This window comes from Phocoena sinus, chromosome 3 (assembly GCF_008692025.1).
Source record: "Phocoena sinus isolate mPhoSin1 chromosome 3, mPhoSin1.pri, whole genome shotgun sequence".
NCBI classification, from domain to species: Eukaryota; Metazoa; Chordata; class Mammalia; order Artiodactyla; family Phocoenidae; genus Phocoena; species Phocoena sinus.
The window spans coordinates 130,221,684-130,234,420 of NC_045765.1; the positions used below are offsets into that span (position 1 = coordinate 130,221,684).

The window sequence follows — 12,737 nt, forward strand, 5'->3', positions numbered from 1 at the left end:
GATTGAGCAACAAAGGAAAAAGCTTTGCCCAGACCAATTGTAGCTACCCCAGGCCTCTGTATCCAAGTGGCCTGGGTCCCCAGTCTTTCGAAAGCCCCTCCTGGCAGCTTGATGACAGCACACTTCCCACTGTGGAATCAGCAAGGTTCCGTTCCAGGCACTTCCTGAACCTCTGCTGACAGAGCAGGCCTCAGACAGGAACTTCACACTCCCCAGAGCTAGGCTGCAGGCCAGCAGCACGGTGGGTGCATTCTGCTGCCTCCTTCAGACCCTGTGTTCAGAAGTAAACTGAAGCCATGCGGGGGTTGAGGAGACCAAGGCCCCTTCCAGGTTGAGAGGTAATAGGATTTCTTCATTTCAGTCTGTTTACACTAAAGTTAAAGGACTTGGGAAATTCCAGGACTATTCCCAACCAAGCCTTGCCTCTTATTATCATTGGATCATATCCAGGAATAATAGAAAACTAGGATTTACTCAAAGCCCAACAAAACAAGGAAGTTTAGAGAAGAAACAGCAATCCCAGAGCTAACAATCAGTAGACATCATAAAAAGATGACTACCTTTTGATGAAAAAAGAGTGAGTTTTCTAGACAACCCACGAAATATTTAGTCACAAAATCATACTGTCTTCCCAAGAGTAATCTTTAGAAAATACATTTTAAATGTACCTTTTAAGACTCTTCTGCTCCAATTTACTCCACTTAGATGATTTTTACCTGCCTCACTCAGAGTAGTCATTTCAAAATCTACCTGATTCTGGAAAATGAACACCTGCTTTAGTTATGGTAATCATAGCTGTTGTAACAAATAAAACCCAAAGCTTCAGCATTTTAACATAATAAAAGTTTAGTCCAATATATGTTTCCTGGATGGGGGCAGGGAGCCTCCCCTCCACAGGTAATTCAGGGATGCAAGCTTGTGGCTTCATCATCTCCTAGCATCACAGAATCCTTTTTGTTTGGCCTGCAGATAGGGTAAGAGGAGCTTAGATAAGCCTTACTTATTTCTTTAAAATCTCAGCCTGTGAATGGCACAGTTCACTTCTGCTCACATTCCATTAATAAGGATGAGTCATTTGGCCATAAAGAGCGGTGGGGAATATAGTCCCTGACCAAGAATCCACCTTCTGGTGATGATTCCAATCCAAGAAAGGGGGACAAGAATTTTGGTGAAAACCTGGCTCTGCCATTAAACCATTGCACCTGAGGGGTGAACTAAGCCTTGGCAGTCAGAATCACACTAAGGATCAATTTGGTCAATAGATTTGGTTCATCATTTGAAATCACTACAATAATATATTAAAAACTAAATGTACTTCCTCTTTTGTGGACTTATTAGACTATTTCTTATTATGCCCAGCAGTGCCCCTAGACTCTCTAGGATTTACATTACATCACTATAACTGAGATAACACAGAGCTGTGGCTTCCCCTTCTCATGAAATTGTCCCAAATGACCCAGTCACCACCTTAGGAAGAGCTGAAGCCAGAAAAATAAACATCCTCTGTGTGCTGATGATATAGTTTTATTGTCCTAAATGGACAGTTAGCTGATTCTGGAAGATAAAATCTGCTTTTCTTATGGTAATGCTAGCTGCTGTAACTATTAAAACCCAAAGGTTAAGATTAAATATTCCAAAACCAAAATTATCATACCTGTTAAATGTTCTCCAAAAATGAATTGGGTTAAACCTTAACAACTGTCGACTGAAAAAAAAAAAAAAAAAAAGCACAACGTGAGAGTTGTGAGTTAAGTTTTATTTGGGGCAAAATGAGGACTTATAGCCGAGGAGAGAGCATTTCAGATAGCTCTGAGCAACTGCTGCAAAGGGGTAGGGGGGAAGGTCAGTATATATGTGATTTTAGTGAAGGGGGAGTACGTGCAGTCCAGCACACAGGTTTGCAGAAGGTTGCTGCTGGTCACGAGGAGCAGACGTCACCATGAAAGATTTTAGTGCTTTTCTAGATATGAGGAGATGCAAGAATTGGGCTCATAAAATCTTCTCCTGAAAATATCTGAAGGCCAGTCCTGCCAGTTTTTCCCGGAGCACAGAGTGCCTCATTCCTGATCTACCCTGAACTCCTTTCAGGGGGTGTTGAAGGTCAGCAGTCTCAGCAGCTTGTGATTTCATCCTTGTAGGGATAGATGGCAAGTGCCAACCTTTAGTTTGACACAACCCATATAGCAAATCAACTGGCTTTGTTACCTAGAGAACATTTCAAAACTAGCTTGACTGAAAGGATTCCTTATGGAATTACATTGCTTAAAATTAGATATTTTATCATTGTTTTACTGAGAAATTTTATGGCCGTGGCAGAGTTTGATAACATCTGCATTAAATCCTTCAAGCCGAAACTAACCGCACCAGAGAAGTTGGACTTCAGTTGCCCATTTGTTTGTGTGTCTGCATGAACTCAGAATCGTTTTCTGAGAAAAAATGTTCTTGGTCTGTCTTATGGGCACTTTCTAATCCTAAAATCATAACGCAGAAGGGAGTGACCTTCCATTAGGCCATGCATACCTGTTTGACTATTTAATTTTCCTAAGTGAATACAACTTTAGGCCAGCTTGTCCGACCATTAAAGCATATAGGTCTGTAGTTACAAAAAGGATGACGATGACAAACAGCACTCATTGTTTATCATGTTCTGAGCAAAGTTCTTAGTGCTTTCCACGTACTATCTCATCTAATCTTTACCACACCTCTATGTGATAGGTAATATTTCTATCCCCATTTTATAGATGAGAAAACTAAGGCATCAAGAAGAAAACTAATTGCATACTGCATGTGTGAAGATAAGTAACCTGCCCAATGGGTCTGCTGTGCTCCTGGAGTCCACCGCTGTGGACTTGTTGAATTTACTTTAATGGCCACATTTTATCATTAAGCCCTCAGTCTACACTGAGAGGCCTTATAAGAAACAGCCATACAAAACTCCTTATTGTCTGATTGTCAGGAAATTTATTTTTTGTTACAGTGTCCAAAAAAATCTTTTCTGAAAAACCACAAGAAAAATTTCTACTAAAGGAGGAATTCCTGTGCTTCTCCTGATAAATTTTTTTTTTTTTTTTTTTTTTTATGCGTTACGCGGGCCTCTCACTGCTGCGGCCTCTCCCGTCGCGGAGGACAGGCTCCGGACGCGCAGGCCCAGCGGCCATGGCCCACGGGCCCAGCCGCTCCGCGGCATGCGGGATCCCCCCAGACCGGGGCACGAACCCGCGTCCCCTGCATCGGCAGGCGGACTCCCAACCACTGCGCCACCAGGGAAGCCCCATGATAAATTATTTTTTATTTTTACTATGTGGACACTGTGACTTATGATCATGTTTCTCTCTTTGCATATTTAGAAAACTCAAAGCCTAATTTGTGTCTCACCTCTGGCATGCACATAGGACCATAATTATGTGTTCTTTATCCTGCCCTCATTTTCTCTTTGCCTAGTGTTTTTGCTTGTGATCTTGTTTTACTATATTTACTATATTTACTAAATTCCTGTTTTGGGATTGAGGTAAAGGGTGGCCAGGAGTGCCAGCTCAGGAGTCAGACTGACTGAGTATGAATCTGGCTCCGTATCTTACAGACCACATTATCTTGGGCAAGTTAACATGTCAAGGTTCAGCTAGCTTTCTTTTCTAGAAAGTAGGAATAATACAGTACTTACCTCATAGGTAAGTAGGCAAAAGTAAATGAGAAAATATGTGGAAAGCACTGAAGACTGTCAATTGTCCATGTTCAGTAAGTGTGAGTGGTGATGATGAGGGTGATGATATCGATGATGATGATGATGGAAGATAGAAATAAAGTACCGTAGATCAGCACTAAAGAATGAAACCCTGCTACGGCCACCCACCAGCTCTCACCCTGGCCTTCTTCACCTTAGCACACACAGGTCCACAAAAAATATATCTGCACACACAGGTGCATGCCCACACAGTCCTGCACCCACTGACATGAGCATACATTTACTGCGAAGGTCATCAGGGTATGAACAGTGCTCCCATCTGTATTAACCTTGGGACATTGTAGAACATTGCAAGATTTTAGAACCCAATGAACATTAGACTCAACCATTCAGTGTACATGCATCTATATTTTTCCTCTAATCATAAGCATATGTACCAGCCACTTTGTGGCCTTGTACTCAGGTATTCATACTCCTTTTAAAATCCACTAACTCCTATATTTCCAAACAGCACACTCCTTCCACTCGGTGCTTGCTGGAGACTATTTAGAGTGAAGTCTCAAACTGAAGCTGCTTATAAACAAGCCAAGGGGACACTTCAATTAGCCCTTTGCCTCCAGAGAAATTTTGGTTCTCTGATGGAAACAACTCACTAGCAAACCAACCAGTGGCAATATACAGCCTTAGCTAAGCTACATCTCTGTGGGAAATCTAAGCTGCTACCAGGATAAAAGACCTATAATTAAGAACACGAAGGCAAGCTGGATGTACAAAAGCAAAGGAGCACAGGTTTCATCTCACGAGTCCCCTTCCTGCTTTGAATGCTCTGCTTCTCAGCAGGTCCGAGTTTTCTCCCTTTCAGCTCCCTATTGCTTTTCTTGCTTCCTTGGCTGGGACATTCAGAGGGCGTCCATGTGAAAGAGGGGGCATGATCATTAAGACAGAGCTCCAAAGAGCACGCAGTTGTGTTTGTACAACACTGCGCATGCTAGAGTTGCAAGGCGAGCAGCGATTTCCTCTGAAAGCAGCCACAGGGCTCTCTGAAGTCTTTTTATGGTCTCCATGGTTACCAGCAGATTTTTTTTTTTTTTTTCCTGCCAGAGTGCCAGCAGCTCTGCCTCTTTTCATTGCTCTTGACTACAGCCAGAGGGAGGAGGGAATCATTTCTTTGGGGTCCTATTCTCTAGTTTCCAGGTGATGCATTCTAACCTGCAGTGGATGTTTCAGGCAGCTTCAGGGACAGGAGAGCAGATGACTGGCTTGGGGACTCTTTTTCCCAGCCATCCCTGGGCTGAGCCCCCTCCAGGACTGTGAGCCCAAGGGGCCAGCAAAACAGAGAAGCTCAAGGAGACAACCCTCCCCGCTTTCCTGGATACATCTAGCTGAGCTCTCTCTGGCCTACCAATCACCTAATGGCAATCATGGGACCCCAGAATATAAAGGGTAGGAGCCTTTTAAGAAATTAATCATTATATAGAATTTATTATAGTATGTGAAGTCCATGTTAAGTTCTTTATATGCTTTGACCTATTTAAAGTTACAACAAATCTTTAAGAAGTAGGGTTGTTATGTTTATTTTACAGATAAGAAATGTAGGCACTGAGAGTTTTATACCTTGTCCAAGGTCTGGCTGATTGGTGAGGGAGCAGGGCTTCTAATAGAGGCAGTCTGGCTCTAGCCTCCGTGCTCTTATCACTGACCACTCTGCCTGTCTGGGAAAGCTCCTGCTGGGGACCTGTGCCTGCTGTCCTGGCAGCTGGGATGAGGTGAGCCTTATGCTGTGGCCTGGAGATCTGAGAGCAGAGTTTTAGCTGGTGCTAATAGGAAATTGGGCTGGGGGGTCATGGGAGAAATACTCCTGGATCACCTTAGCACAAAACAGGAGCTCCGAGAAAACAAAACTAAGAGGTCTGCAAGTCCGCTGTTAATTAAGACAGATGTGGGACAAGTATCTTGCAGATTACCTCTGAACCATGGAACAGGATAGAAGCACAAGGCTGGAAAGCAGACACCTGGTTTCTAGCCCAGGCTGGACAACCAGGGCAATGTGTGATGGCCTTGGCAAGCAGTGTAGTGCATCAGGTCATTTGCTCTCATAAAATGAGAGAAAGAGAGAGAATACTCATCTGTAAATTTGTACCAGCTTTAAAGATCGATCAGTCTCGGTGACTTAGGAGTCAAATGGAGGCAAGCAGTATAGATTGGCATATATCACTCAGGATCGTGACAGGGAAGACATGAAATAGTAAACGAGATGACTAAGAAAGTTTAATGAAAGACTATTTGAAATTAACTGGCAAGAGATGATGACAGTCTGCCACCCCCACAGCCCCTCAAAAGCAGGAAAATGTTCCTCCCCTAGGCCACAAGAGGTGAGGAAGGAAGCTGTTACTGGAAACCTGCTGAGAGCTGGGCGGTAGTTGTAGTGTAGGAGAGGGGCCACCTGGCAGGAGCCAAGGCCTTTAGTAGAGGAAAAAAATCATTGTCAGAAAGGAAAGTGGCTTCTTTCCTTCCTCCTGCTGGTTCTCCCACTGACCAAACCCAGTGGGAGGTCAGAGGGCAAGGGACCTGGATGATGAATTATTGGAGGTCAGCCTCAGAGTAGGACATTGCAGGGCAGAGACTGGATCTGAGAGACAAACAGAGGACTATCCAGCACAGGGCTCACCCTGTGACCCTTGGAGGCTCACCCAGGATGTGAGAAGAGGTCTTGATCTCCCCACCCCCATTCTCATCTGGTTAGAGCCAACTTCCCCGAATGTGATCACGCTGCTCTGGAGGAGCCCCAGAAGATCCTGTCCGACTACAGCTGATCTCAGTCTGCTCATGGTTAGCCGAGGATAACCAGATTGGACCACCACTGACCTCTGCTCACTCTCACTCTCCCTCCCCCAGCACTTTGGACCACATGTGCCCGAGAGATTAGACAATGGCCATTAATGAGAGAGAGAGGGGAAAGAGAGAGAGAGAAAGAGAGAGAAAGGAAAGGGAAGGGAAGAGAAGAGTAGAGGGCAGGGTAGGGGAGGAGAGGAGAAAGGAGAGGAGAGAGAGAGAGAAGGAAAGAAAGAAAGAAGAAAGATAGTCACCCATTACCCTCCCCCGCATAAAGCAGCTATAAGGGAAAATATAAAAAATAGCATTAACCAAAATACAGTTATTTTTGTAGCATCTTCCCACCTGACGGAGAAATTCTAGAATTCAGAAAGGATAAAGAGATGTGCTGTTTACAGTCATAGACACTGTTCCTTTAAAATCTGTATACTAGGAGTTTTACACCTGTTATGTTATTTAACCCTCACCACCACCACCGCTGTTATTATCCTTGTTAGCGAAGTGAGGATACAGAAGCTCAGCGAGGTCATGCAGTGGTGAGGCCAGAATTAAATCACAGCAGTATCCTGGCTCCCCAAAAAACAGTGATAAGACTAGATTTAAAACCTAGGCTTCTTGGTTATATTCCCCCCACTGAAGAAGTCCACCCCCATTTAAGTTCTCTTTATAACACAGTATGATCAATCCCTCTGATTAATATTAAGCAATTTGCTACTTAGGACTTTAGATGTCATCTCAGCTGAGAGACAGTGAAAATCTGATTCAGGAGGAGGCTAAGCCTCTTATTTTTCAAATAATTGTTCCAAATAGTTTGCTGAATTTTTTCATTGTCTGCCCATAGACAATCCTTTATCATCTTGGTGAGTATATTAGTTTGCTGGGGTGACTGTAACAAAATACCACAGGCTGGATGGCTTAAACAGCAGAAATTTATTTTTTCACAGTTCTGAAGGCTGCTGCTGGAAGGCCAACATCAAGGTGCCAGCAGGGTTGGTTTCCTCTGAGACTCTCTCCTTGGCTTGCAGATTGCCATCCTCTTGCTGCCTCTTCACATGGTCTTTCCACTGTAAGCGTGTGCCTCTGGTGTCACTCTGTGTGTCCTAATCTCCTCTTTTTATGAGAACACCAGTCAAATGGGATTAAGGCCCGCTGTAATCTTTCATTTTAACTTATTTACCTCTTTAAAGGCTCTATCTCCAAATATAGTCACATTCTAAGGCGTTGGGGGGTTAGAGCTTCAACATATAGATTTGAGAGGGACACAATTCCTTCTATAACAATGAGTATCCATTGATGTATTCACTCATCACCTTTCTCAGTGGTTTCCAAATCTGATTGTTTACCAGAATTTTCTGAACAGCTCATTTAAACGGTAGAAGCTGTGCTGCTCTCCAGACCTCCTGCATCAGAAACCTTGAATATACAGCCCAGGTAAAAAAAAATCTCCCCAGGGAATTCTGAGATGGAGCCAGGGTTAAAACTTCTAGGGTTAAGTATTCTAGAAATAACACTTACTGTGTTCTAGGCATGCTTTAAATGCTGTATGCATATTAACTCATTTAATCCTCACACTGATCTATAAGGTAGGCACTTTTTATTACCCCCATTTTATAGATGAGGATGCATAGGCACAGAGAAGTGAAGTTACTTGCCTGTGGTCACAGAGCTGGTCAGTGACAGGACTGGGATGTGAACCCAGGTAGTCTGGCTCCAGAGTCTGGGCTCCTAACCACTATACTCAACTGCTTCTCTCCCACATATGGAGTACTGACCTCAGTCAACCAAGTATTGGGCCAAGTGGGATAAGAAACTTGAACTTGAGAATCATTGGCAGTTGTTTTCACACTGACAACTGCCATTGCATGCTTAGGTATTTGTGCGTTTTAGAAAGAATAAGCGGAAGTTGTAAATGCTGACTGCCTCCAGTACATTTAGAAGGCATGACACGTGTACCTAGTGGTGAAGCAATTTGAAAGCACTCTATAAATTTATGGAAAATGAATAAAAAATAAGCACTGGAGGACTTTGCTTCTTAGAGTGAATGCAAAGGGATACCGTTCTGGTGAGTAATAAGTGTGAGGATTCGCTTTCTCCGTTCTCTTTGGCTGCTCCAGAAGCACTAAGACAGAGAGGAGGTGGGAGAAGAGATAGAGGTCTTCCTCCTACCTGCCTTCTTATCCCATCCACACTGGCTTTTTTTCCGTGGATCTTTCCCCTAGTAAATGCAAAGGGCATATGGTCATTTGGAGGCCTTCAGCAGACTGTATTTCTAATGTCATGTTTGCATTCAGACTCTGCTCTTTTAAGCCACTTCTCCTGTTTTTCTTACAGGCTCCTAACAGTCCTGCTACAACAGTCAAGCCTCAACGAGATTAATCAGCAGGACAGTGAGGTGAGCCTGCCCTCTCAAGGAACAGTTGGCATTGTGCATGTTAGGGTGGGAATAAGGGCCTTTCTGAACCACAGTGCTTCCTCTCTTAAAGGTGCAAGGAGGGGGTGGAGCAGTTCTGTGTTCCTACCCTGAGAGGGAAGGCTGTGTCTCCGCTGTTAATTCAGGAAGAAATTTATCCCTCTGTGGGTGTGGGTAGCTTTTAATAGGGAAGGATTTATTGCATTAAGTATTTAAGCATTTATCATACCACTGAAATTTTATAATTTCCCTTTGGACATTGAGAAATAAATATTGCTCTTTCCTGTCTTCTCAAGTACCAGAAACTTCGATGGCTGCCGACACTCTCTCTTTGAGTGAAAGATGACAGATAGATTATAATTCTAGGCTCCCTGCTCCAGAAGCCACATTATTATTTTTTTTTTAATTTATTTTTGCTGTGTTGGGTCTTAGTTTCTGTGTAAGGGCTTTCTCTAGTTGTGGCAAGTGGGGGCCACTCTTCATCGCCGTGCGCGGGCCTCTCACTATCACGGCCTCTCTTGTTGCGGAGCACAGGCTCCAGACACGCAGGCTCAGTAGTTGTGGCTCACAGGCCCGGTTGCTCCGTGGCATGTGGGATCCTCCCAGACCAGGGCTCGAACCCGTGTCCCCTGCATTAGCAGGCAGATTCTCAACCACTGCGCCACCAGGGAAGCCCAGAAGCCACATTATTAATGCCAACGATCACAACTGCTGTTTGCTTTACGTTGCAAGGCAATCCTGTACAAGGCTTCCAACAAGACAGCACGGCACTCCCAACTAAGTTCCTGAGGGAGGGGGGGTCAGACCAGGCAGAGCTGCCCCAAAGCAGTTGAGGGTCTTTTATCTACTTAACTCTTCTAAAAACCAGGTCTGATTTTTATTAGCCAGCCTGATTTCTTTAATAGTTTCTTAAAACTGATTTAAATACCTGATTTTTAAAGGGATTTTTTTTTAAAGGAAGCTTGGTTTGACTGCACTAAGAATGTCTGATAACTTTAAGAAAGTCTGATAGCACTGAAAGTGCATATGCCTCCAGATGCCAAGTAACTGTTTTCAAGACGACCTGGCCATAGACAACAGGATGGGAGGAAGCCCTCTAACAGGGGCGGGCCCCCTACCCCATATTTCTCTTGGGCTGGGCTCCCCATCTTTCTTGAGCCTTCTGAACAAAGGCCTCCTTCCAACGGGCTTGGCAGTGATGACCACACCAAAAAGCCCCTACATCACAGCCTGGGTCTGAGGTTGGGCACCTCCCTGACTCAGTGGGTACATGCTGCTTTCACCCACCCATGTCTTCAGTGGTTTAAAGCAAAACCTCAGATGAGAGAATATTGCACTGTTTTAAACTTCTGCTTTAAAAATGAGAACCAGAGAACCAGCAAGTACACTCTGATCACTCTGCCCATGGTGTGAAATCAGGGAGCTTGGGGGCTTGCAGTTTATGTCAGCTGATCAAGAACTTCTAGATTTTGGGCAACTTGCCAACCACTTCTTCCACCTCCAACTCCTACCTTCACTCCCTCCACTAACTGGGGCTTATTAGAAAGGGGGCAAATTCAGTTATTCACACCCTAAAGCTAAATTCTTCTTACAGACATCCAACTCTGTCCCCTCCTCAGTGGAGCTGAACATCCCCTAGCAAAGTGACAGTTCCCTATTTTTTCCCACCCTGGGAGGCCCTTGGCTGGTGGAGACAATGAATGTAGACAAAAATCTTTCTAATGGTGGTAATTGTAACACTTCTCAGATAATATGTGGTAAATATTGGAAAAGTCTCTAGCTCCTTCTCATGCAAAGCAACCTCTCAGAGAACATTCCTCCTGCTCTTACACCAGCATTCTGACCTGTTGGCATTTTTGAGCAGGAGCTTCAAAAAGGACACTTCCCCCTAATGTCGCAGCTTCCTCTTCACATCATGTCACAGCATGTTTGAAGTCCATCTGAAGCCAACTACTAAGTCTTCCCTGTGTGTTTCATTAACATATATATTGCTGGTGTGAGCCAATCCACATAAATTTGCAAGGGCTAATTTGCTCTTTGCCATTGGACAAAGGACAGTTCTGAAATGGAAAGAACACGGCCCAGGCTTTGTCATTTGTTACCTTGGAGGAGTTCCTGCATTTGGCTTCTAGTGTTCTGAATAAGCAGTCGCTTACTGAACCCCGCCCCTCCCACAATCACTTTTCCAGTGACTTCCAAGCACAATGTAGTCTCCATCATATATGAGGGGGTAACAGTTAAAGCACACACACACTCTACAGCTGCTAAATAACAGGAAGCAAAAAACAGCAAAGGCAAAAGAAATCAGGGAAAAGGTAAGCGATCCCTGGCAGAACATTATGGTTTCCTAACGACAAGAGGAAAGAGCAAGACACAACCCCTACATAGTGTGAATAAAATTATTTTCCAATAACTGAAGGACTCCCAAGCTTATTACAGTAATGGTTAAAGGTTAAATGATCAATTAATAGAAATCTAACTTCATTAAGAGACATATTAGGTTGTTAACTGAAACTAAAGAATGGAGAGAGGGAGAGAGGAAGGAAAAAATTTGTTTCTGAAGCCATCCTCTAACTGCTTACATAAAAAAACCATATCTGCCACCTTATATCAGAGAGATGAATATCACTCTAGAGGCTGTCCGAATCTGAGCTCAGTGACTTAAAACATTTTTTGTGTTGTTAGTTTTTACTTGTATAAGCAATACATGAACACATTTGCTTCTTTAAATTTTTAAATATTACAAGTAATACTAGAAGTCCATGATCACTTCCACCCCACCACCTTAGCCCCCAATTGCTATTTGATGTGTCTCTTTCCCAGTCTTTTGTCTTTTTACACTATGTGTGTATATATATAGAGACACATAGGCACTATGGAGTATAACATGAAAGATATCTCATGTTATATGTTGTTCTGCAACTTTGATTTTCACTCAAGAGTATGTCTCAGAGTCTCTTGGATATGTTGATGCATATAAATCTGGCTCGTTCCTTTTAATGGCTTCATGATTCACACTATGAAAATACGTCCTTATATTTTCTGTGCCCATATCAATATTTAGGTTGTCTCCAATGTTTCACTGTCACAAACACTACTCTGAAGGGTGTTTGTATAAGCCTCCTTGAGTATTTTATATGAACATTTCTCTAGAAGAAAAATTGTTGGGCAGTAGAGAGTGTACATTTGTGTGTGTGGGAGGGGTTCTATTTTTTTTAATTGAAGTATAGTTGATTAACCATATTGTGTTAGTTTCGGGTATATAGCATAGTGATTCAGTACTTTTGCAGATTATATTCCATTATAGGTTACTACAACAGTATAATCCCCTACGCTATGTAGTACATCCTTGTTGTGTATCTATTTTTTTTTACATCTTTATTGGAGTATAATTACTTTAATGGTGTGTTAGTTTCTGCTTTATAACAAAGTGAATCACTTATACATATACATATGTTCCCATATCTCTTCCCTCTTGCGTCTCCCTCCCTCCCACCCTGCCTATCCCACCCCTCCAGGTGGTCACAAAGCACCGAGCTGATCTCCTTGTGCCATGCGGCTGCTTCCCACTAGCTATCTTACATTTGGTAGTGTCTATATGTCCATGCCACTCTCTCACTTTGTCACAGCTTACCCTTCCCCCTCCCCATATCCTCAAGTCCATTCTCTAGTAGGTCTGTGTCTTTATTCCCGTCTTACCCCTAGGTTCTTCGTGACATTTTTTTCCCTTAGATTCCATATATATGTGTTAGCATACGGTATTTGTCTTTCTCTTTCTGACTTACTTCACTCTGTATGACAGACTCTAGGTCC

The 12,737-nt window shown here is 43.3% G+C and overlaps 1 protein-coding gene across 1 annotated transcript in view; it reads left to right on the forward strand.

Moving 5' to 3' along the window:
- The window catches only part of ANKRD55 (ankyrin repeat domain 55), a 457,064-nt gene that overhangs the window by 396,084 nt on the left and 48,243 nt on the right, over positions 1 to 12,737 (forward strand). The window contains exon 7 of the mRNA XM_032628850.1: positions 8,846 to 8,906. Coding sequence (XP_032484741.1) covers positions 8,846 to 8,906 — 61 coding nt within the window. The remainder of the gene's footprint in view (positions 1 to 8,845; positions 8,907 to 12,737) is intronic.